Consider the following 27408-nt stretch of genomic DNA (forward strand, 5'->3'; position numbering starts at 1 on the left):
AAAGGCAGAATTATTGTTTCTAATATAGACAACAATTGTGCTATTGCCTTTTAACTTTTTGATAATACCAAAGTAGTCTATCAGCACAGAAATTACTCAAATAAAAGGAAATATTGTACTTTTTAAAAATACCAGAGTAATATATTTTTACAGAAAACAAAGACTTAGTAACACTGGTCAGTGTTTCAGCATCTTTAGGCTTACATTAGGCTTACATACAAATCTCTTAATTCCACAAGCACTCAACTATTTTTTTTCTGTAACTCTACTACAGTCATCAATTAGAGTTATATTAGAAGTAGTTACCTGCTGTTGGGCTAATACAGCTGGATTTGACAAGCAGGAGCTATTAACTGGCTCATATGAGAGTGCTGAAAAAGTGCTCTCAGTTTCTAGAAGATATACATTGCACTAATGTATTTTTTTTCTTGGCTTTTTGACAGTTTATGCTTCACTTTTCACAAAAAGAAAAAATATATTGTTGGAGAAATTAGACTGCACTTCACTAATTTTTCAATTTTAATCATTAATTCACACAAGTCATAATAAATAAATATCTATAGGCTGATGGTTTTTGACACAGTAACTTTTCTTAAGTAACCAAACCTGTATTTGGACACACCAATGAAAATGTCTTTGGTTTCTCTGCTATGAAATACTAAAATACTGTACTCTGTTCAACAGTGTGATTCTACACCATCAAGAAACAAAAAGTCAAGTACTCGTAACCAGCTGTGATCAACAGCTTACTCAGACATCACTGCTGAAAAGCAATGACACTAGAAAAAAAAATTGAATAGAACAAATTCTACTGAATGGCACAGTGTCATCACAAAGAACTAAGATCTACTCACTGCTATAGTCACAGGAAGAAAAGGTTTTGCTAATTAAAACACATTTATTGACATTATCCTCTAAGATACTGTAATACAAAGTTCTCTCTCATCTTGTTTCACCTTAAGTTCCTTTAAAGGACAAGTGGAACTGAACACTAGAAAACCACTTTTGAAGACCCAGAGAAGAAAATAAAAATCAAAAGGCTGGTGCACACGCTCCAGACAGGCTTGAATTCTTGATTCAACCTGCACACAAAATATTTACTCTACTTCAGTTTATGTAGTATTCATTTTATACATAAAGACTGTAGACAAACATATGTCATGCACGGGGGATGCTTTGCAATCCCATTTACCTACTGCAGTGCAGGTGTCCTGCCAGCTCTAAAAGGACCAGGGCCTCGACTACCTCCATTACTGTCCATCTATACCTTTGCTGTTGCAGTTTCTTAATATGTATAAAACTGTTCTCTTTTGTCATCTTACTTGTTCAGTATTTGTTTAATACTTATTTAATCTATTCTATTGAAACCTCAATTCCATTTGCTTTTCTCCTACTCTTTTTTATATTTTGTCATGCAGCAAGAATCAACAAAGTGGTGTTTTTCTTACACGTATTTATGAAACAAAAGCATCCCCAAAAGAAATTTAAATTTAGAACTAGTATCTAGTAATTAAAATTCTATTAGGTTTACTTTCAACCTGTGTCAAGGCTGGTGGGCACTTTTTTCACCCGTTATTGTGCCTTTTAGCTTTCTTCTCCCTTTTTTCATCTTCTATGAGATATCAGCCCGTAGGTGAGTTGGGGAGGGAAATGCCATCCAGCAGTGTCAACTTAAGCACCTTTCTCCTTAGCCATCCTCTCTTGCCTTTATAGCACTAAAATGTATATATCACTGCAGTGCAGTGGTTATAGTACACATGCTTCTGGTACCACACAGTGAACAATACTGATGCATTTATCAGAGTTTCAAAATATTCCTGGAAAGAGAGGAGAAGGACAATTTTCAACCCGATTATTGTGCTTGAATTCATCTTCTGCCTTTAGAAAATGTAAATGACTCCACAACATTATTGAATTGTTTGGAATTTTATAATCTGTATTAAGATTGAGTAAATATTCAGGAACAAGTGGCAATAGAGGCAGAAATACAAAAGAGTTTATCTATAACAAAAATATTTTCTGTTACTGAGAAAGCTGAATAATATTTGTTTATGATTATGAAATATTCTTTTCTCAGTTTTAGTCTTGTCATGTTCCACTTGTCTGCTTTGTTAAGATTTTTTTTTTTATTTTTCATTCATGTTGGGTTTTTTGTAGGTTTTTTTCAGGTAGAAAAAATGTAATTCACTGTCTTTTATATATAAATTAATTTTTTAGCAAATACAAGGATCATTTATGAAAGCAGTTCCTTTCATTAGACTTTCACCAACATATGTGGAACAGCTTTTGAGTACACAAGGCATACTTCAAATGAAAACGGAAGCTGCAGAGCTGAAACTTAGCTGTAAGTTGGGTTCATTCATCACAATTTAATTGGATATGTAACAGACCCACTGTAAGGAGTAAACGGCTTGCAGCTGTTGTAGCAGAGTGGATGTTAGGGAAAAGCAGACAGAAAGAAGGAATAGAGGATGGTTGTCTTAGAGGGAGCAGAGAGATTGGCTATTTACAAACTGTGGGACATGAAGATGAGTGAGGGAAACAGTACATGCCATAAATCCAATACTTGCTCTGAGTTCATTGTTTTCTGTATCAGATAGCTACAAATCAAGACTGGATAAATGGACTTCAGAAGCATGTTTTTTTTCACACCTTAGGACATCTGCTGTGAAAAGACTCTCAGTGCCCTTACTCACAACCCATGCTAAATGTAACTGCAACATCTGACAAGATGGCCCGTCCTAATTATCTTCATTTCTGTTTATAATTTACATACAAGCATATTAAATGCTGTGGCTGAAAAAAGGGTAGATTATCTTTACCCTTTAGCATCTCGTAAGGGTTTGTGTTGGTCACCAGAATGGAAATTTTTCTTTCTTTTTCTTGAAAAACATGCGTCATTACTACCTGATCTATTCTTGCTTGGAACATGCTTTTGTTTAAGGAAATTTGGCATTTGATTTGAAAAAAAGAAAAAGAATTTAAGTCTGAAAAATAAACATTAAATGCAAGTTTGACTTGGTCATGGCAGTTTTGCATTTCCATGGTTCTACTCCGTTCTCACACCTTCATGTGCAAATGTCAAAATTGTTTTGTGTCTCACATACTTTATGCAATATACAGGATATAAAGCTTTTAAAGTCATCACAGGCAGACATAAGTGAGAGAGACAAAGGTCTCAGTTCAACACAGCAAGATGAGAAGTCCAGACTTCTGCCCTTGTTCTGATTCCCCTTACACTTTTTTTTACCGTTTCGTTTCTCCCCATCAATTTTCTTATCTGTAATAAATTGTGACAATGCTTTTACTTGAAAATGCATTTTATAGAAACTCAGTCAGTCAGTTTAGTAAGCCAGACTAACATGTTCATGCCTGACCATGCTTTAAAGTATTGTCTGAGAACCACTAGGGCCTAACAAGAATTTCACTGTGTTGTCTGTAGACAAAGGTGGGCATATAAATTCCTGTGGGCTAAAGATGTTCGGAAGAAACTCATTCTTATAAATACTATTTGGAAAATCTTTCAAACTAAAATTATCCCGAAATTAGTAACCATGATGTCCTGCATCATGGAAGTCAATTAACATGTTAATAGCAGTGGGCCCTGAAACAGCTCTCATCTTGAAGATGGTACTGTGCAAATGTCTAATGGAAATGATATACATATCTCTCTCTAGTATTTTTACTTCAGTTGTGGGCATAGAACCCCATAAGATAGGAAAAACCCCTATGAAAGCTTTAAATGAAATATTTTGTCTCTTCACAGAAATCCAACAGAAATATGTATTTTAAAAAAAACCAACAGATTAATCACGGTACAGAGACAAGCTTTTTTTGTATTATTCAAAGGGCAGTAGCTTTCAAAATCACTGCATGCATTTCTTTTCCTCTAATTTTATTTTTTTTAAGTTAACTCAGTGTTTGTGAATGACACTAAAACAATAGCCACAACACTGCAAATTTGTTTGTCTGAGAACAGATTCTACACAAGCCATGCAGAATTTCCTCCACAGACTGCCTTGTCATCCAAGCATAGACTCAAGAGAGAAAATAATTGTAAAGTCTGAGCTCACATTCAGAAAGAGGTGTTGATTTAAGCCTGATGGAAGGTGGTCAACAATAATTTCATTATATTAAAAACTGAGCACTATAAAATACATAAATGAGTTCTGTTCAGCTCTGTAAGATTATATTTCAGATGCAGAGGATAAATTATTAGTTTTCAGAACAGGACTCCTTTCTGGTCACAGATTTAAAGCCCTTCTTCCTCCAAACTGGAACTGTTTCTGCCTTGATATATAGTAGAACCTCTGAAGATGATGAGGCTTTCTCAGGACTGAGTCAGATGAAAAATACCATACTGTTACACATACCCTTTAATGCCATAGGGCAGCCATGACTATTACGTTTTTCAGCTGGTGGGAGTCATAACAAAAAAAGAAATCTGTAGGAGTTTGTAGTGAGCACGCATAATGTAGCGGAGGTTTAAAGAACAAAATGTTGCAAAAAATACAGGTTATTAATTAGCAAGATAATATGTGGCAAGCTAAGTATGTTTAGTTGTTGGACAGTGGCAATCAGAAGAAAAATGGGCATTACCTCGAAGAGGACTTGGCAGTCTTTTCCTATGTACCCAGTTTGTGTTCAGTACAAGTTGTCACATGCCTTTGTCTTCAAGACTGAGAACAGCCAGCAAAAATCTTTATTAAGAACAACTAAACAGGTGCACAACATGAGAAACATGTAATGCATTTACATTCGAGGAACACTCAGAGACACACACACACACACACACGCACACACACGCCTGCTACATGTATAACTACTAAAAGCTTCTGTTAGTATTATCTTGATAATGCAGAACCTATACTATTCTCATCTGTTTTGTTCTTTTGAACTTTCATTTTATTGTGGTGCCTTTGTAAGCCACTATTGAAACAAAATAATAAAGAAAGATTACAGAAAGATATATAATGTCCTTGGTGGGGTCACATCACCTTGAGATACCACTTCACAAGGGCAATTAAAACTGCTACCTTGTTAGTAGTTATAAATTGTGTTGAGAAGTGGCCATGATAGAGGATATGATACTCTGATGACGTCTGCCACTATTCAGTGAGGACTGAGCTGTGGCACAAAAAAAAGTCATGAACTTTTTCATCTTAATCCACACAGGTGCTGTTTTGCAAGGCCTCCTGGAGCTTCTCAGTACCAGGAAAATCTATAATGAACAGTGAAGTAAGTCCATACGCAAGCCTTATTTTACAGCAAGCCTTCCAGCATCCCTTCAGTTTTCACAGGTCACATAACGACACCATATTCCAATTTTGCTTTTTAGTCTGGGTCTCTTACATAGTTCTTTACTAAAGGAGTCTATCTTTTTGTTTCATAATCTGTTGGATGTTTATTTCTTTTTCTGTATTGCACAAGCAGAGGATATCCAAACTTTGATTTAGTATTCAGGTTAAATGGTTTTAATGTGTCAACATGAAGCACTATTTCAGGATCTCTAGACTAATCCTCATTGGTTTCTAAACTGTATTTTGATTTGCAACCTGACACTTCTGGAGATAGCCTTCTAAAAACAGACTTAAAAGGAATTAAATGTGTTGGCTGATAACAGCTGATATTATTGCTGTAAATCGGTGATCTCTCACAAGTGGCTTCCAAAATTAACTAGCCACCTTTAACTGTTTAGTGAAATTGTCAGCTGATTTAACAGACACATTAAAGTCCTGTTCATAAATTACCGAGACATTATTAGTACAGCAGTTCTATAGTAAGTAATATAAACACCAATGCACATGTCACTGTACTGTGTCTGACAATGATGTCTGGATGAAGAAAGTAACACTCTTGTGATTTAAGGTCACAGAAAATATCCTGCATTTTATCATATACTTAATATCACTTTAAAATATAGCACAGTAGTATTACAAAAAGAATTACTTTGAAAATATATGATTTTGTTACAAACCTAAATTATGGTACATGTAAACCAAATTTATTTCTATGATCAATCAAGAACCGAGTTGCATTTCATACCTTAAAAATTTTCTGTGATTTCAAAATATTACATAAGATATAAAGATACTGATTAGCCACTGTTGAGTGTATTTCGGCATGGTGACAATGGTTTGAATTTCTATTAAGCGTGACTTTCACTATCTGTATGTAAAAGCATAATTTCTCTGAAGAACTTCCATTCAGTGCTGCAAAAACTAGCAGTTTTTTTTTTTTTAAGGTATATTGAAGCAAAAGGTTAAAATAGGTAAAATAAGTTAAAATAAAGGCTATTGAAAAAAATTATCATGTGGAATGAATTCCCTTACGGAAACAGATTTTTTTGACCTCATGTTACAGTTACACTAATTAAGCACCCTAATTTATTTTGAGTTTCACCACCAAGGTAACAATATTTTATGATATCCTGTCAAGAAACATTGCTATTGCACGTGCTACACTGCAATTGTTCCTCATATTTGAAAAGTGTCTTTTCTGCAACTTTTAACAGTTAAAAAAGTGTTAAGAGTTAGAAATGTGCCGGGTAAATCTGTGATGTGGTAGGCATTATTCATAATAAAAATATCCCATTAGTTCTGAAGTTGCTTGTCAAGTGTATTGATAGAAGTTCATTTTGTGAAAAGTTAATATTTTCATGGCAACTTAGAACTCACCTCAAATGACTACACGGCTATCGTACATAAAGAAATAAAGACTAAGGAATTGGAGTAGTGTAACAATGACACCTCAGTCTTCTGAGCTAAAAAACACAGTAGTCAGGTTGACTGTGATACAGGATCGAATGTGATTAAAGTCCTCATTTGCATCTTCAGCAAGTAGCCAGAAGAAAGATACGTGTTAGAGAAAGCATAATTTATATCAACCAGACATCAAAAAGATGCAGTTTTTCATTATGTGATCACCCTCTCTTCAGAGACTGTAAAACAAACTCATTATATTATGTCTGTGATATAAACAAACTGTTTTGCAAACTGACTAACATGTTCTAGTGCTAAACACTAATGCCTTTAAGTGTAATATGCAAGTAAGTTTATAGTGGGTTTGTCAATTCATCTAGGAAATTGCATGTAGTCTTTTGCTGTTTTATTTATAAATCCTTTACTCAGAATAATTTCCTCAAAGTGTAGGAGGGGAAATTATTTTTCTGTGAATTTTATTTATATTTAGAAAAAAGCCCAACTTTTACACTAAAAAAGTTAAAATACGATATCAAAATAAAAACTGAAGTATGATACCTCATTTTTATGGTAGGTGAATTTGAAACTCATTGTCTGGAGAACTTGCATTTGGGAACCCAGGAAGTGAATCCTTAACCTCTTATTTTCATTGAATAAGGGCCTTTACCTAAACTGAAAATTATACATAGCATGCAATTATGTACTGTACTATCGGGTATTTTATGTCTCGTTTTCAGCTTTCCTTTCTGAAAAGTCTATTATTTAAATTCACACATGCAGCCCTCACACAGTTGGCTATCAAATTACTTATGCCCTATTACAGAAATAGTCGTCATATAACAAAAGAGAATTGTATAAATTCTCTGTATGCATGTGTGAATGTCTGCATAGAGTATAAATGCTATAATGTAAGAGTTTGAATTATGAAGCAATAAAACATATTAGAAATACTTGAAAGCAATCTGAACAATGAGAAATACATGCAAATGATTCTGAGGCAAAACCGGTTATCTTCAATAGCTGAAAACTGACCTGGAGTACCCATACAAATCACAGAAATGTCTGTGCATTCTGGCCTAGGGATTTCTTTTTAAAATCTTATCTCTGATATCAGTCTGACATTCATTGCTAAAAATAAAGTATGCTATTACAGTAGATTTAATTAAAGTTATTTGTGTACCACAAACATATCTCAGAGATTTTTTTTTTTGTTGTTTCGTTTATTCCAAAACCAAGGATAAGGAAACAAGACAAACAAAGGTAGAAAGTAAATGTTTTAAACTCGTGCTCTAAAATTAATAATTACATCTACGTTGGCTCTACGAAAAGCTAAATTGTGAAGGGGATGAACAGAGAGAACTACCATCAGTCGAGGAAGATTGGCCCCACCAGAAACAAGTACACATTTATAGTATATTTTATTATTTGTCTGTGTCAGTTCAGCTTTTAAAGAAAGAGTAAAAACATTACCTTTCCAACATACTGAGGTTCAGAGCCCATGTATTCCTCCAGGACAAAAAATTGATTCCACACCCAGCCTCGCTTGACTCGCTGAGCAAACGACCTCCTCCCTGGCACTGGGACAACATTTTCTCTGGACTCTGCTTCTAGAATCTGTTGTGGTTGTGGATGCAGTGGCGATAGGAGACCTCCATCAAACAGGACCCAGAGAAGCAGGGATAAGCAGTTCCTTGTAAGCATTGGCAATGGCTTCACTACAGCAAGTAATAAAAACTCCAGCACTTAATGCAGAGCAGAGGAATCCAGGTTTGAGGTGTCTGTGGCCTCCACCACTTAGCTTCTGATTTTATTGCAGAAATGCTAATGCAGACATTAATCCTTCTGATGACAAGGTTTTTGCCGCATTAAATTCCATCTAAAGGGACCTATAAAAGAGATTTACATGGCAACATCAAATTATGTAAAATTACATTGAAGCATTCATCAAAATTCTCACACCTAGTTAGTTTCTAGAGACAGAGAAAAAGATTAGGAATCACAGTTTTAAGAGATATTCCTATTTTGATTGTAGCACTGAGCTGCCATAAAACATTGTGCAGTTATACCAGGAATAGTTCATTCTTGCTGTGATTAGCATTGCCTTTGTGTTTGTCTGAGGACAGCCTCATAGCATTGCTTTAAGACCCATTTATCAGACAAAACACCTGCAATCAGTGACGTCAAAAATATTTACTCTGGATTCGCACAAAAAATATAAGGGCAGAGAGGACCCACTCTTCCATCCTACTATACAGAGCAGGAATGCTTTGCTTGCTGTCTCTGCAAGAAAAGCATCTTGGAAGCTTCACCTTCTGTCTGTGGGTGAATCTTGGACACTGGAAAATAGATTTGTACAAGCTCCATGGGAAATAAAAAATGGGATATAGTGCCCATACAGCTAAATAGCACGAAGCTGTCAACACACAATATGAAGTCTATGATTGGCATTCTCTTCTCGTGACAACCTTTGTATCAAAATGATAGCTGTGTTGTTCTTCAAGACTACTGTGAAGTACATTAAATAATACACTTCTGATACATGGAGAAAATGATAGAACTGCAGTCAGTGTAGAAAATGAAACAACACAGAAGACAGTAAGATAAGACAGTGATGCTCATTTATACTGATGAATGACGGGTACACAGATTAAAAATAAATCAGTGCTAACTAAGTACAGGGCTGAGACAGAACTATCACATCAAGGTGACAATTAAAACTGTGGTGATCCTTGTAGCAGCCAAAAGCCATCAATAAAGAGAAAGAAAACCCAATATCAAAAAGAAATTGTTATGCTCCCACACTGCTTTGTTTATATCAGCAGAGTTTATTTTAACAGAAAGACAGATAGGAAAATAAACTGTGTTCTCTAACCACAGTATAATTAGCAGAAGTGATTTTGTTCTATATTTATAAAATATTGATATATTATATACACTTAATAAAGTGACAGTGTTAAAGGAGGCAAATATTTAAAAATTAGGAATGTGGATATTTAAATATTATGGAGTATGTACCAAGTTCAATAAAATGTAGCCCTGGCTGTCCTACACAACTTTGCACCAAACTCAGCAGCAATAAAAGCTGGTGAAAATGAGTACTCATGCTATCTTAAAATGCTGAGTCTGGCCTCAATAAAGATACTGTGAAGACTGGTAAATCTATGGAATCCATCATGGAAACAAATGGGGCTATTCTAGAATTCAGAATTAAACAATAAACAATAACACAATATCTACGTTCATTATGAGGTGGGCAGCAGTAAGTACTGAGGCAACGTGAAGACATCAGTGTTTATTTTCCCCACTCTTCCAAGCTATTGATCTTCCAACAGACAGAATGATATAATGGCTTCCTTGAAGCTATCCTTGTCAATGCTGACCCTAATGCAGATGAACCATCACACTTTCATAAGGTTCAGGACATCTGTTTAGTGAAATTTCCCTTACATGGCTCTCTTCATTAGCAGGAGGTAACTGGCAAGTTGCATAGAATCATAGAATCACTAGGTTGGAAGGGACCCACTGGGTCATCGAGTCCAACCATTCCTAACACTCCCTAAACCATGCCCTTCAGCACCTCGTCCACCCGTCCCTTAAACACCTCCAGGGAAGGTGACTCAACCACCTCCCTGGGCAGACTATTCCAATGCCCAGTGAGCCTTTCTGTGAACAACTTTTTCCTGATATCCAGCCTGAACGTCCCCTGTTGGAGCTTGAGGCCATTCTCCCTTGTCCTGTCCCCTGTCACTTGGGAGAAAAGGCCAGCTCCCTCCTCTCCACAACCTCCTTTCAGGCATGTTGCATTAACTTGTATAGAAGAGGATCAGAGTTCTTTTCTGACAACTAGCATTTCCATAAACAACAGTTCTATGGTCATAGAGTTTAAATATCACTATGGATTGAAGACTCAAGAGTAAATTAATAATAATCTCTCATTAAGACCTACAACCTAAGAATGAAGTGTCAGACTGCTCTATGGTCTGCTGGTTGTAAGGTACAAGAAATAAGCGCTTGTAGGATTTATGATGGATGCACTTTACATTCTAAAAACAATAACACAATTTATATCTCTATAGAATTCATCACTTTTTCAGAGTGATATTGTGTCATTGATTTTTAAGCAGAAGTTTCTACCAAATCAATAAAGAGTTCTGCTTAAAAATCAATGACGTGATACGGATCTCAGTAAAAAAGAAACAGTAAAGTACCAAACATATTTTTCATTTTCAAACACTGCCAGAGGTTATATTTTCCTTATGAATAATGTTATTTCTAGCCATAAAAATAAATACCATAGAAATTATTATTTGTTTGGTGTATATACTGAAGTATCTAAACAGAAAGGATTTAGAATTGGAAGCCCAGAAAACCTAACAAGTTTTGAAGAAATAAAGGCAGAAGAAGCCTACCCTAGAAAAATAACTGCACTTTTTATTCTAAATTTAGGGCAAGATTTTCTGTTCTGACTAGAAAAACTATGTTTGAGATCTAATAGAAAAGAAAGTAAAAAATATAGTGAAAAGGTACCTAGCACGAGTGAGTGTTTTAATTCTACCTTCAGAAATTATTAAAAATGAGGGAAGAATTCATATAATCTCATGATCCTTTTTCTTAAAAAAAAGTTTTTTGAAGTTGTCCTCAAAATATTTCAAAAATTTTCATCTAGAGAAAATATTCTTGGGTACACTGGTTACAAACTTCCCCCTTACATTACTATTTGTATTCTATGGATTTTATTCCAGCAAAGAAACTTTAAGACAGGATCCTACCACACTAGAGAACTGCACTAGATATTAATATATTTGGTATGCACTTCCCTTAGCAGTTTTTGGGGTTTTTTTTTAACATTTCACATGAATTTTTGTGCCATTCATTTCAATGTATTTAATGGTATATAACATCTGGTTCGGACTGCATTCATCCATAGTTCAATTCCAAGATTTCCAGACTCCTGTGCCTCTCTTGATCCACGGTTGCAGTATGCAAGTCTAATTTTATGGTAAAATCTTAGTAAGCACAAAACATAGTGAAAAAATAAAACCAAAAAAGAACTTAAAATATTCCTTTGAATAGGACATCCATAGTGGGAGCTGGAAAAAAAAAAAACCCACATAAAAAAGCATTGGAATAGTATGCACTGCTTCACAAACCCCCAAATCACGCTTTATTTAACTGCTATACCACTGCTCTTTGCAGAGGAGGCTCTGTACATTACAGTTCTCCCAGCAGAGCTCTGCCTCCGGCCATGTCAGTCAGTCAGGGAGCTTTTAAAATGTTATACAGCACCTAAAGTAATGCGAAGAGATTGAAGGACTTCACTGAAAGGAGAACAATTCCCCCTTGGCTGGAAGGTTATTAACCAAGTGCAAAACACAGAGCACTTTAACCCCTTTTCTGTTGGTCTCCTGGACTACCTTCCAGAACAAGTGCTGTAGACTCAGGAAAGAGCAATGCCAATACTTGCTTAATTCCCTAGAGCTTCAAAAAGCCAGTGAATGGGAGCCTCAGTAAAAAATGGATGTCTAATAGGTGTTGCAGTACAGGATTGCCTCACAGATGCTTTCATCAGCTGCAAAAAAAATGTTCACCATGAAGATGATTATTTTCCATTCCTAAATTTGAACCTCAGTAGTTAGGAGGCCATAATTAAGAATCCAGTACTTCATCACTCAAGAAAACCACTCTACCTTGCTGCTGTGAAACCAAAGCAAAGGGTACCTCCCTGTTGTTTTTTCTTCCTCAGCATTTCATTGCTGATTTTGAATGAAGCCTGATAGTATATATTTTAGTACACAGCTGGAATTTGAACAGCAATTCAAAGGCTAAGACTGGTATTTCTTTTAGTCTGTGTTTACTGCTTCTCATTTTTTTTTAAATCTGTGTGTTAGTCTTCCAGCTCAGATGGCTAAACCTGTTTTGGCCTTTTATGTTGTCATATGCTCATTAGACATTTAAATCTAGAACTCTGATATAACTGCCCAGAAAACTGCTGCAAGGACTAGGAGATAAGGATTTAGAAATCTAATCAGAACACGTAGCCATAAGGAAGGTACCATACTCCCCAATTTTTTAAAGGATTCCCTCTGATGCTCATAAAGAGATACTTTTCTATCTTGTGCACAGACATATTCTCTCAATGCATATATTTCCAATAAAATATGAAAGTACAGAAGGCCAGACTTTTCATAGACCTTGCTTTTTTCCGAGATTAGCTGTTGATAGTGATTATTTTAAACTATCTTATATTGAGTTAAGTACCATTATGCATTACTTACTTAATTAACCAATAAAGAGAGCCACAGAGGGACAACCTGTATGAACTACCCACCCCCACATGCTTTTATACACTGAGATTACATTTATTAATTTCCCCAGTTTGAAAAACTGAAGTGACCCAGCAGTAAGCATGGACAATCTGTTAAAACATGATAATTAAGAAATCTTGATCCTATTTACTCTGCCCCCAAAACTGCAGGCTTAGAAACTCATGAAATGCAAATGAATTAAAAATTAATACTATGATTATTTATTGAGAATAACAAAATATAGTACAAATTGTGATCCTGCAAGAATTTTGATACTGACCTGGATTATACTGACATTAATCTAAAGAGCCTGAGCAAAGAACTGTTTTTGGAATAGCAAGATTTAAGCACACCATTACTGCTGCAATAACATGGAATCAGAGTGCCATGGCACTGCAGACACAATCACCTCACCAAGCTATGTAAAAGTTCTCCCTTCTAGATATAATAGTCATATATTCTCTGCAGTCACTAGTTTGTACATAATGCCTGATTTAAAGAAGGAAAGGAAAAATCTAAATGATCTTCGATCTTGTTGTGGTTTAATCCCAGCAAGCAGCTCAGCCCCACTCAGCATCCCACTCATTTCCCGTGCAGTGAGATGGGGAAGAGAATCAGAAGGGTAAAACTGAGAAAAGTCATAGTTTCAAATAAAGAGATTATTAGAGAAAGCAAAAGCTGCATGTACAAGCAAAGCAAAGTAAGAAGTTCATTCACTGCTTCTCATCTTCAGGCAGGTGTTCAGCCATCCCCTGGAAAACAGGGCTCCATCACAGACAACAGTTACTTGGGAAGACAAATGCAATAATTCCAAACATTCCCCCTTCCCACCTTCTGCCTCCTCAGTTTTATTGTTGAGCACAATGTCATGTTATGTCACATCCCTTTGGTTGGTTAAGGTCAGCTGTCACAGTTGTGTCCCCTCCTAACTTCTTGTGCACTCCCAGCCTATTTGCTGGTGGAGCACTGTGAAGAGCAGAAAAGGTCTTGACTTTGTGTAAGTACTGCTAAAAAATAGCTAAAATATTCCTGTGTTATCAATGCTGCTTCCATCACAAACCCAAAACACAGCACCACTCAAGCTACTATGAAAAAAATAAACTCCATCCCAGTCAAAACCAATGCAGATCTGTATGAACTCTCTATTTACATCAGAACATAGATGTGCATGCACCCTGTCACAGCTCCATGAAACACTCAAATCTGTGTTCAGTCCAGCAAAGCTGATAATTGCAGCTGTGTGAATGGAGGCAAATAGATTACTGACAAATTATCCATTACAAACTGATGGTGGGAACATTTCTGAAGCCACATAAATCATAAATCTATCAGCTATCTAGAGAATGCTTTTGGTTATGTAAAACAACAGCTAATGTAGAGTAACCATGTTCCTATCCATAAAGAGGTTTGAAAAAACTTGGCAGTACTGTAAAATGGTTGATCCATGCCAGATGGAAAGCCAACTAAGATCTGTAATGGTGAATATGTTGTAAGAGCTGACCATCTAACATCGTTTCTCTGTAATATGTTGGAATAAAAATGCACAACAACAGAAAAAAAGTTGTCTTTGCAGTCAGTAGCTATTAAAATTAATTGCTAACACATTTGAGAAGATATATCTTGTGGTTTAAGGAATGGTAAAAGGATATGGAATATCTCAGTTCATCTCTCACTTTGATACATTTTCTTTCTCAGATCTTAGGTAAATGAATTACTCTCATATTCTCAAAGGTATTTAGTCAAAGGATTCCCATTTGATTAGAAACTAGATGCCCATATATCTTTGTGAGTTAGACTTTCTTGAGCTTCACAATTTATCTAGACAGCTTGGAAAAAGCAGTGATTCTTCCTTTTTCCACCTTTTTTCAGCCCTGTCTTAATTAATTAGGGTAGGAACTACCAGGTAACTTAAAAATGGGTGTTAGGAAGGAGATTACAAGTGAACAGATTAGAAACCTCAGACTACCAAGAAGAGTATTTCTCAATCCACCTACGAGTGGTCCTACGAGCCCGAAGCGTTTCAACACAGTAATTGATTAAGTTCCACCTCTGCAGCTGTAAAACCCACTTGGCAGGTTTAACGTCTGGAATTCACGCCAGGTAACTCTCATGAGGTGTGTGGAAAATAAAGCTAAATGAGGGAATAGGGCTGAATGTAGTAAAAAATGGGACTGGGTGCTTGTTTCTTCCCCTTCCGCCTCCCATCCTTGGGCTGAGTACAAGGCTTTCAAAAGCAAAGTCAGTGAAGAATGCGCGAAGCACATCTACTAAGGGCATCTCAGCATCTGAAGTGGAGGATGAGACCTCTGGGAGCAGTTTGTAGTTAGCTCCAGTTTATCAGCATGGTCCATGCAAGGATAGGAGCCCAATTATTTTCCAGGAAGATGGATTGCAGCTGCTGCTCTGACAATCCAGCTCTCCAGTTGACCTGTAACATCATTGTAATATCATTATAATACTAAGCCACACTTCCACTCCTAAGGCCTCCTCCCCACCTCTGAAGCAAAACACTTCCAAACCCACGCCTAATGGGCGTGCGTATTTAAGTTTTGGAACGTGAAGCGAGAATTTTTTTCTCCACCGATCAGCAGGGTAATGACTTCAGTCACTCATGTTCCACCTAAACCTCTGCCCCAAAGGTGTAAGTTACTATGAAAAATGTGAACAAAGGCAAAAGTTGGGATGGGAAAATGCCATCAAAACTCTTGGGATCAGCCAACGGGCTGGACTCCATCCTGAATACCCCTGGAATTCCACTGGGGTAAGACCTTAGTGTTATGCGGCCTAGATATATATCTTCACATCAAGCTAATTAACATCAAGCTAATTATTAGTATCTCTATGTACTTTAACCTTAACTATATATATTTTCTTTCTATGTGTTGTTTCTTACTTATGTCTGGTTGTAATTGCTATGTCTATATCACTGCTTGTTGCATTCTTATATGCATTTGGGTATTGGGTCATACATAGAGTTGTTTAATGAATTTTGCAAACAGTATCTTATTCCACAGCCACAATTGAACCTTATTCATCACAAGCTGTTGTAATCAATCATTGTTAATAAAATCGGCTTTTTTATAATACATACAAGTCTCAGAAATTTTACTTAGAGGGACTGAAAGGGAGTCTCTGATTCGAACTCAGCAAGCTAGAAAAAGTTGCCTATGTGAAATTGTTGATAAGAATATGAGTGAAATGGTGTGTAGAGCAAGCTTGATAATGTTGATTATCTTCACGTTATTGCTCAATTATTGCTCAATTAATGTGAATGGCAGGCTGGGCAACATATATTTTTGTTCCTAGCAACACTATCTATTAAAGGGTTAAGGTGATTGGTAAACTCTCCTTTCTCAAGTCTATTGTATTATTTTCAAGTTTACCCCCTTATGACACCATAAGGTGAAAAAATATAATAAAATAAATCAGTGTTTGTACCTGCTAAGAAAACATCCAACTTGCTGGGGTCGTAACACGATCCAAAACAGTTACTCCTTTATCTTATTTTGTGTGGGACTCAACAACCCATAGAAACCTTGAATGGCTCTCTAGCTGTATATAAATTGACCCCTCATGAAGATGAACACCTGAATCTCAGTTCCTTCTTCAGCGGTTGTTTACTTGAAGATGATGATGAACATGAGGAACAGAAACCCAATACTCTAACCCAATACTCTGTGCCAACTCCAAATATTCTGTGATAAAAGCACTCCAAATAGATGTGAGAAATGCAGGTAAAAAATGCAGAAATGGAAGCTGAATCTTGTTATTTCTGGAATATACATGCCATCATCTGGAGGACAATTGTACTGACTGAGCTACAAGACAACAAGCAGATGATGGCTTTCTCCCGCAATAGGTGACTTTTAGTTTCCTTTTGTTAAATTCTATTACAAAAGCCCCAAATAATGAAAAAATAATTTAACTTTAAATATTTTGTTTGGTATAAAGTTGCTAATTATTCTATTAGGCAAGAAAAAAATTGAGTTTGATTAAGGCTATGATTTTGGGACTTGATTGCTAAAGCCAACCCCTCACTCTATTCAATGATGATTTGCAGAGCTGTGTTTTCTATACTGAGTTAAGAAGTCAATTCTAATGTCAGTTATACCTATAGATATCAGGAGTGATATTAATATGAATCTAGAATACTCTATTCATTTTTTTCTGGTATAAAACCAAAGTGAGATCAGAACGATGTCCCTGAACTTCAAGAATGACTGTTCTTACAGCACGTTCGTAGGTAGGTTGCCAGGAAGACATATTACAGCACAAAAAACTTGTGATGTACTATATCAGTACCCAGTAAACATATTTATGAAGTACCTAACACTGGAGAGAAATCTAATTATGTTTGGCATTTTTAAGTACTACAATAATAAAAGCTCCACAGACATGCTTTAATAATTTGCTTTCCAGCATATAAAAAAGTCATTACTTAAGAGACTTCAGCAACATATCAAAATCAGATGATATATATTTCCAAAAAAGTGTAGCTGGACAATGCTGAGACTTATTCCTCAGACTCTGATTATAATAAATTTAATACAATTCATTGTAGTTTTCTATGTTAGAAAGACTGTACAAATATGCTAAATTGCATATCTAACTCAAGGACAGATATTTTAAAAATAGTCCTTGCAGACATTTTTTTGTGCATTGTGTATATAATGGCACAATTATTACTTAATACAAACTTGATCTATAATGTTAGACACTTAATATTGAAAATACGGGTCTCCTATTGTCAATTATTGCAATCTGGATAAAATAAATGTCTCTGACTCCATCACCACAGTATCAAGTAGTATTTAATCCTTGCTATTCCTTTCCACAGTAGATTATGTAAATGCATTACTTGACTTATACTTTCAGCCCAACTCTTACATTTTTGATCTTCTGAAAGGTCAATAGATTTGTGCTAACAGTACTGAAATACATAATTTCAGAGGATGGTACCCTCCTCAGGGAAAAGAATGACAGACTGCAGTTTTGCCTGACAAGTTTCAAGCCATTAATCTTGTGACTATAAAAAGGTAGTCCCAGAGAAAACAGGACTGAGAGATAACACATCAATATTCTTAACCGTGTGAACATTCAGCTCAGGCTTCTCAATATTGTGGAATCATCTGGTTTACATTGGCTTACTCCAATGCTCTATAATAGATAACTCGTAGGTTTAGTAATTTATCACTTTTCACAACTCATTTTGACTTCTTCTCAACCTATCTACATATGCTCTGTAAGGACCAGAAGTCATAATAAGCTCATTACTCTATTCTCATCATTGATGAACTATCAAAAAATCCTTCATGGATCTTAAAATATTGGAAATAGTCACTCTAAGGCTTCTATTTCTAATCTTTAAAATAGTTTTCTGTTTTGTCAACCATCACAGCATGGAAATATAGTCATCACAGAAACTGAGTCAGGCTGTAGTTAGATGACAACAGCTATCCTAATGACAGAGTAGAGCTATCTATAAATAACTTCAGCCAAAGTAATCCTCATTTGTTGTTTATTGTTCAGAACCAGATGTGTTTCATGAAAACTTAGCAAATATCAGAGCCATACTTTCACTCAAGTAAAACCTTCCACTCTTCAGTCAATGTGGAATTGTTTCCAATCTAAGTCAGTGATTAAACTTAGAGATGGTAAAAGCAATCACAAGGCATTTTGTGTACAGTCTCTAGAAAAGATAAAACATTGCTCTTGCCTTTCATCTTTATAATCTTTCACATGCAACTACTCATTTTCCAAATTCAAGTATAATGAATTGAGTAGGTTTATAACAGATACCTGTTGTGAATTTCAGCAGTTAAGGCCCAACAGAGACAATAAATGAAGTGATATGGGAGGAAATAAGAGGGCTTATGTGGGTGGTACTCACAACTGCAGCCTCATTTGTCTTGCCCAGAGAAATTTATGCAAACCTTATAAATGCAAATAACTTTCCTTTCAGATTTTCTTACCTTTCTAAATTTTAAACTAAAGAGACATGGAAATATTTATAATACAGACAGGTCTTGTTAGCTGTATAACACTTACACTCAGCAACATTGATTACTGGAGGCTTCCTCTCATTGACCCCTTTTTTCACCATATGATACACAAATGTTCCTCTGTTAAGTGGTGTGAACATATTTTTATAATTTCAGTCACATAAGTATCTGTTTTAACTTAATAAATTAAAGGTAAGTATTCTTTTGCCTCTGTTTTGTTGTTCATACATAAATGCCTGTCTCTTAACATTACAAAAAAATACAGGAAATAGACCACTTTAAATTTGAAATATAAAACTACATCGATATTTGAAAGCTTATTTACGATTTCAAAAAAACTTTTTTTTGGAAACAGAAATGTCCATAATGAGCCATAAGACATTTTCAGTTAACACAGATTTAACTCAGTATAGAATCCACATTATCTTATGCTCTTCCTCTAATATCCTACCTAGAAGTATTTTAATAGTCAGATAAAACAGTAATAATTAAAATAAAGTACATATATTAAAAAATTATTACACCCAATATAGTCAGTCTTCATAAAAGTCAATGATTTGTTTTTCTTTTGCATTTGCAATTTGAGCATAGTTTTTCTCTTACTTTTCTATGAGATCCCTCCACACTGCAGTAAAAATGTAACTTTATAGTGGATAAATGGTTTATGATTTATATAACTTGGCTTAAGACATGTAATGAGCAGTTTGTTTATTGTATATATTTATTTTATTTTTTATAATAAGCATAAATTTGTCTAGTTACTGCAGTTTGCAAAACTGTGGTTTAAATAGGAAATCAATAATGCCTTTTTAAAGTTAGGCTCAGGGAAACAAAGTGCTAAAATAGCCCCCGATGAAACTGCAAATCAGCTGAACTCACGAAGAACAGCATTATGGAGAGAAGGTAATGTCATACCTGCAGTATTATAGATTGAAGACAATAAATCAGTTATATTGCAATCGCTAAGGGCACAGTCCTACTGTACTAAAAAAGTACCTTCAGGCCTCAAGGTAGAAACATTGACACATTTAGTCTGGAGCAACCTAAATCAAATACTTCCCTAAAATGAGGAATTAACCTTCCTGGAGGACACAACCCAAAGACATACATACATTTTGCCCAGATAGAAATGGAGTACTAGGCCCAAGACTAAGCTAAAGGAAGGCTAATACTCTCCACTGAAAAAACACTGAGGGAGCTATTGCTTTGATGATATAAACATATATTTCCTCAGATGTAACTTCTGACTTGTAGTCAAGTATGACCTACTGTGTGATTCTATTCATCACAGAATCATAAAAACACAAAATGATTGAGGTTGGAAGGGACTTCTTGAGTTCAGCTGGTCCAAACACATAGTCAGGGTCAGCTACAAGCAAGTTGCCCAGGACCATGTCCAGTAGAGTTTTGAGTTTCGCCTCAAAGATACGCATTCTAGAGATGGAGACCCTGCAACCTTTCTGGGCAATCTATTCCAGTCGCCTGGCCATTTTGCAAGTTTTTGATCCACCTCACTGCTAATCTAATCAACACATTATAATCTTCTCTATGAAAATGTTTGTGAGACAGTGTGAAAAGCCATTTTAAAGTCTAAGTTAACAGCATCCACTACTCTCTCTTCATCCACAAAGCTAGTTAACTCATTATAGAATGCTACCAGGTTGGTTAATCATGACATCTCCTTTAAAAAATCCATACCAACTACTCTCAACCACTTTCCTGTCCTTCAAGTGTTCAGAGATGGTTTCCAGGTTTCTAGGGCCCCTTTACTTTCCCCAGGGACTTAGGCGAGGATGACATTCTGTAGTTCCCCTGATCTTCCTTCTTGCCCCTCTTTAAGATAGGAGTGACATTTGCTGCCTTCCAGACCTCGGTGAACCTCTCCTGATTGTCATGATCATTCAAAGATAACTGAGAGTGGCCTTGCAATGACATCAGCTTGCTTCCACAGCATTCACAGAGGGAGCTGATCAGACCCCATGGACTTATGTGTGTCCAGATTGTTGAAGGGTTCTTAGTCTGATCCTCCTCCACTGAAAGCAAATCTTCCTTTCTCTACTGATTAGCAGCAGGTACTCCTTGATTTTTCTGAAGTTTCAAAGTCTCACCTGCAAGCACTAAGCCCAAGTCTCTTTATGAAGATAGCTTTCATTGTTCAAGTCAAGCCAATAAGTGAGCCAAATAAACTCTTTTTTTTTTTTTTTTTTTTTGTCAGACCCTTTTCCCTTCCTCTTAGGAAAGGAGTCTGGGAAAGTCCTAAGGAATTTTAGAGACACTTATAGTTAATTTTTCAATTAATTTCCCAATTTCTTCTTTATAAATGCATTAACCTCAATTTATTATTGCTAGTAATTGCATTTCTTATCATAGGAGCCTAAAATATAGATGCATGTTCAATGCTTCTAAATAATACAGAGTTCAAGTATCAAATTATTAGAACACTTACAAGGAACAAGATATACCCTTTAATCTAAACACTTACAAATTAACTGCAATAAGCATGCAGTTATTTAATAGATACTAAATGAACCAAATAAATGCTATTTGGAAGACAGCACTTTAGTCTAATGAACAAAAAGCTTAGCTCACCTATGAAACATAAAATATTTATACGAAAAATTTTTTTTTTTTTTCATTTAAAGCTCTAAATCTTAATGCTTTGCAGCCATACTGCATCAAAAACATAATAATCAAACTTTGGTGACCCAAATATTATCTGGGAAGTCTTCACATGTAAGTAAAGAAAGCTCAATTCACACATTGAGCTTTATACAATGTATCTGTAAATTGCTTCAATTATATCTTTAATATAAATTTAAAAAGGTATTCAGTTACCTATCCTTCTCTAACAGACAGTAAAATTATTTCTCATCATTTTATGACACATTATTCAGAAAAGTAAAATGAACTATTAACTCATCATAAAATCAAGTATTTGCATTGCTGGGTGTTAGTAAGTTGTTAAAAGCAATTGATGATATGAAAGAAAGAAAAAGCTTATAGCTTAGAGAAATTCCAACTGAATTCCTTTTATGACTTTGCCTCACTTCAGCTAAAATTTCCTCTGATGTTAGAGCTTTTGAAAATCCTGTGAGGGTTTTATCCCTAGGAAGAATCTTATTTTCCATTTCAAAAAGAACTAAAACAATTCTTTGTTTTTGCCCCTTTTGATACACATACACATTTTTATATAGTTTGTGGCATTAAGAGGCATTAAAACCCAAAGCTTGCAACTCAGAAATTGAATAAGATATTACTTTTGAGACAATGTAAACCATTATTGACTTTACTGCTCCCTTAGTTTTGCAAAGAAAACATAATGCAGCAAAGTCATGTGTTCATTAAGAATTTTTCATTGATTCACTGCTTGCAACCCTGTATATCTCAACACCTGCTAAACTGCAAGGTTAAGGATTGGATATGATGATCTTAAAGATGTTTTCCAACATAAACAATTATGTGATTCTATGATTCCGTGTGTTTCCACCTACCTACCTGCTAGGTTCATTCAGACACAGAGACAGAAATGAATATCTGGCAAGGACCAAAGCAAGAGAGAGACCAGACAGGAGCTCATCAGACACATCTCCCACCCAACATGTGTGAAACAGAATCCTTGTTGAGCAGTCCAAAACTTGAACAGGCACTAAGGTCACTCACTTGAGAGTACTAACTATATTCAATAACACAGGAAGCTATCTCTCTATTTTTCCTCTGTTTTGACAGACTTTTGGGAAGTCTTGTTTTGAACTTCAGGATGACTGAAAACTCCTGTGTTTACATATGAGTATTTACCATTACGTTCCTGCTGTAGTAGTTTGAGTAATGATGGGAAGCTCAGAAGCAAATCTATCGTCACCAAAGGAAATAAAAAGGGAAAACAAGGTTCCAACATTCAGGTCTGCCATTGTCACAGAATAAGTAATTCATCCTTTAGGATGCATAACCCCCAGAGAAATTATGTCTTCTGAAGGCCCTTCCCAGCTCAGTAAAAAAGGCTCTGCTTCTCTGTTACCTGTGTTAGACATCATTATGTTATTCAGGCATCACTAATGATAATTAAATATTTAACTAGTTAGCATCTGGGGCAATAGTTGGCAGCCTGCCTGGGTAGTAACTCCTGCGAGTGGCAGAAAATCAGAGCAGAAAGAATTATTGTGATTATTTCTTAATGAGGCGGCTAAAATGGCTCTCAGCTAATCAATGAAAAAGACTTACCTGCTCAGCCCTTGTTCAGAAACAACTTGAATAACAGCTATGCAAACAAGAGGCTTCAGCCAGATTACAGAGACTTTCATATTTTACCCTTACTGATAAACAACCACATCACAATTATGTAAGTGAACCTGCAGAGAAGATTCAGGGAATTACTAGTTGTCCCATAAATACACAAATGAGTGCCAACAATGGTGAAGCATCCCAGTTGTCTAACTGGCTGCAGTTACATAAATGGAGAACAAAATACATCACCAGTGTTCCAGCTTGCCAACACACTGGTCAAATCACACCTTTACAACTCCCTTATTAACCACCTTCCCTATCTCTCTCTCTCTCCCTCTTTCATCCACTGCAGAAAATTTTAGAACTAGTATCTAAAAGCGGGCAAACGGAAGACAGAGGAAATGGGACTGTCTTGTCTATTAAAATGAAACAGGAAACACAATTATTACTACTACTAGTACGACGATGACTGCTGCTACTATACACCTGAATTAAAGCACTCTGTGAGACTACTGGAAAAATTTACAGCATCCTAAAGGATGATTTCTTTCATATGTTTGCTGTTTGAAGGGGTCTTTGAAACAGAGACCAAACTGTGACTAATCTGATTCTGATGAACGCAAGAGACTTATCAAATATTTACAGCAAAACTAAGTTTGTTTTTATTAAAAAAAATGACTTTCAGAGTCGATGTCCCTTTCAGTCTAAGGGAGGTAGCAAAGTTTTACCTCCCAGATGTTCCTTTTGTTCTGTAAAGGTTAAGCATTCTATCTCCCAAAGAAAAACAGAACCGAACCGAATCAAAACAAAATAAAATTTTATTTTTCTCAGAGAAAAGCTGAAACCAACTATCATAAATTCTCCTACCAAGCTCTTACTGATATTTTTGACATATTTATTCATAGGCAATCTAGGCCAAACCCTCTGTTCTCTAATTTTCTTCAACTTATTTCAAAACTAAAATAATCTTCAATCATTCATATAATAGTCTCTTCATTAAGGAAAACAAAGATTTCATGACAAGTATATCTGCTTTGCTCTATAGGCCATAAATTTCAGAACAACAATTTTCTCTTTATTTTGTGTTGTTTCTATGTGTGTATTTATACATAAACAATAACACACATATATATATATATGAATATTCATATACATGCTTTGTAAGAGGCATGTCTAAGTGGTAAACTGTCAGAAAAAACACCAAATGTATTGACTGCTGACTAATATTAATTAACCTTCCCCAACTCAGTGTAAAAATCCTTTGCACTTCAAAATTTATATGAAGAGTAAGCATTTTAACACCATCAGCAATATGACTTCCTCAGAAGATAATTTTTTTTAAGGTGTAAGTTTCCCTTCCCATACCACTTATACTCAAAAAAAAGGACTCTCAACAATAAAGTTGCTATTCTGCAGTGGAAAAAAAAATAGCTACTCAGTACATCTGCCACTTTTCACAGTGAAAGTAAGTTTTCCTGTGAAGTAAGCTGCTAAAGGAAGAAATAGTCCTTGCTTACCAAATTTTTACTGCAGTATTCAAAAAGTAAAGAGCAACTAAGGAGGCCAGAAAAATCTAAAGCTGTGAAAAGTAGAATTGGATGCTTTTTGAGATTTAAAGATGAAAAATCTCAAAAAGAAAACCTGACAGAAGTAGAAAACAATTGTAATAATTTTAAACGGCCAATCTTTTAATATACACTTTAATGATATTTTCTCTTTTCTTCTGATACTGCCTCAGTAAGTTTATTATATTACTGCAAATGAGATATAAAATCTACCACTTTTAAAGGCAAGCTTGGTAGATCTCCTTCATGGTACCAGAGCAATGTGTAATTTGTCTTATAAGACCCAAATGGTGATGTAGCGTCCAGTGGCGAGACAGTAGAGAACATTGCTTTTGTTAGCCATATGAATGTGTTAGCTGCTGCTGCTGCATTGCTGGAGATACACACCTGACGTTTCTGCAGACAAGAGACGGCCAGAAAGCCCAAGAGCTGTAGCAAGCTGATGTGCCTCTTTCTACCCACAAGGACTCACAGCCCTGAAAACAGCCCATCAGAGACTCTGATGTCATCAACCTGGACTTCAGTAGATGGGTTATTCTCAGGGAAATTTTAGCAGTAGAATTACTCTTCTGATTTCTTGTGATAGCAGAGAAGCTAAAGGCTAACCACCATGGTGGACTCCCAATTAATCCCATGGAAGCCCTCTTGCAAGTAAAATTTAATCACTACCATCAGGATTTGTGGTAAGGGAAAATGTACATCCCTCATGACACTGTATTTTATTGATAGCGTAAGGTGGAAAGGCTATGTCCACACCATAAGATTCTGGGATAAACTGGAAGAGTTGATCTAACAGGACGTAACAGAAAAATTTTCAAGCGTAATTTTAAAAATGTATTCCTTTTTGGTTTGTAGAAAATAGAAGCAAAGAAAGCAGGCAGGCCTACACTAGCAGTAACACTAGATTTGCAAAATGGTCTCTACCAGGTTCATATGAAGTAGCAAACTTCTTAAAACGGAAAGCTCTCTATATTTTGACCTTCTAGATCTGACTGTCTTTGAATTGTTTGTTGAAATACAAATAAGAGTGACAATTTATGTGAAAAGCTTCCTATCAGAAACAGTACTGTTGGTTACACTAAATTAAACCACATAAAACTAAAGCGAATATATTTTAAAAACAAAAACAGGAAGTGTTTTTAGAAATGTTGTTCCCTTTCAGTTTTTCAAAATAGATTTTTTCCAGACAAAAACATCCTTTAAAATAAAAATATTTTGAAATTAATATTCCTTCCATTTTAGGATTATCAGCTACTTAGATCATGGCTAAGTTGAAATCAAGAACATTTGTGAAAAAAAGTTTGTTTCCAAAGGGATTTTTAAACAGAAAGACCTAAAAAACCCAACATTATTTTTTAATGTAATTAGGCATTGTACAGTAAGGTCTCTCATAAAAATGGTATGAAGCAGTGTTATATAACAATTGTTAACAACTCTCTTCTAATAGCAGAAACCCTGCAAACCTTTATGGAAAAAAAAAAAAAAAAAAAAAAAAACCCGGAAAAAATAAATAAATAAAACCAAGTGTACCAGTAGCATGGTATCCTGGAGTCACTGCTATCGTCAATTAACATGGAGTACAGTACAATTGGAGTTATCAGTTGTGGGAGGCAAAAGCAAGAGAGGAAAAGAGAAGATTACACGATGCTGTCTAAAAAAATCAAAGGCAGAACATGACAAAAGTGATTTTCAATATAGAACACGAGCTGGAAGTCTGCCTAGATGGTTTAACATGCCACATTAGCAGAGAGGAATAATCTATGTCCCCATGATGGGCAATAATCTTACAAACTGGAGACTCCAGAAATTCAGTAGCTACATGCGAAAAATAGTCAGCAGCAGAAATAGTTACACAAAGAATGCTATGGCATTTCTGGAACCTGTCAGGAAGAACAAGGACGCAGGGAAAGGTTTTGAAGCCAGCCTTTATTTCTACTCAAATAAGTGAATACTATAATGCAGAAGCTCTAAATATTTCTCTCCATAAAAAGACAGTTTAATTTTATAAATTCAGCATAGTTTTCATGTACCAAATGCTGAGTTGTGACATGAAACGCTCATTTGCATGAATTTCCATGATGCTGTCAACACAGAGTTTCTTGGCAAACCTGTATGCTTGCACCTGCTCTAGCTACTGAGTCTAGTAAACCAACCGTCACAAGGGCCATAAACTTGGCTTTGCCTCCTTCATCCACTTTTGTCACCCTCATTTTTTTCCATTATATAACAGTAACAGAAAGCCTTTCTTTTGTGTCAAAGGCCAAGTCAATCCATATTTCTGTCTTACAGAGTCACTGCCTCGCAAAACCTGATGCTTCTGATTTAGGAAAGGGAAACAGTAAAGATAATTGGGTTAAACAGATTACACTTCATTCTGCACCAAAAAAAAAAAGTGAAAAAATGTCTAAGATGATCTTATCTATATTGCATTTGACCTTTTCTTTAAAAAAATATATTTTACTAATATGCTTTCTTTCAGTACCTGAATTAGGAACATCATTCTATATTTCATTCTTTATCTACTAAGATAGTAAATGACTACATTAACTAAAAAATATAAAAAGCTGAAATGTGTCCACTTTCAATGTCAGTTTTGTGATACAAGGAAACTCAG

The 27408-nt window shown here is 35.5% G+C and overlaps 1 protein-coding gene across 4 annotated transcripts in view; it reads right to left on the reverse strand.

Annotated features, from left to right (window-relative positions):
- The window catches only part of CDH12 (cadherin 12), a 544062-nt gene that overhangs the window by 161972 nt on the left and 354682 nt on the right, over positions 1-27408 (reverse strand). For all 4 annotated transcript variants that reach the window (XM_054059459.1, XM_054059460.1, XM_054059461.1 and 1 more), the window contains one exon: positions 8172-8587. In XM_054059459.1, coding sequence (XP_053915434.1) covers positions 8172-8402 — 231 coding nt within the window. In that variant the 5' untranslated portion in view covers positions 8403-8587. The remainder of the gene's footprint in view (positions 1-8171; positions 8588-27408) is intronic.

Source organism: Cuculus canorus, chromosome 2, assembly GCF_017976375.1.
Source record: "Cuculus canorus isolate bCucCan1 chromosome 2, bCucCan1.pri, whole genome shotgun sequence".
NCBI lineage: Eukaryota > Metazoa > Chordata > Aves > Cuculiformes > Cuculidae > Cuculus > Cuculus canorus.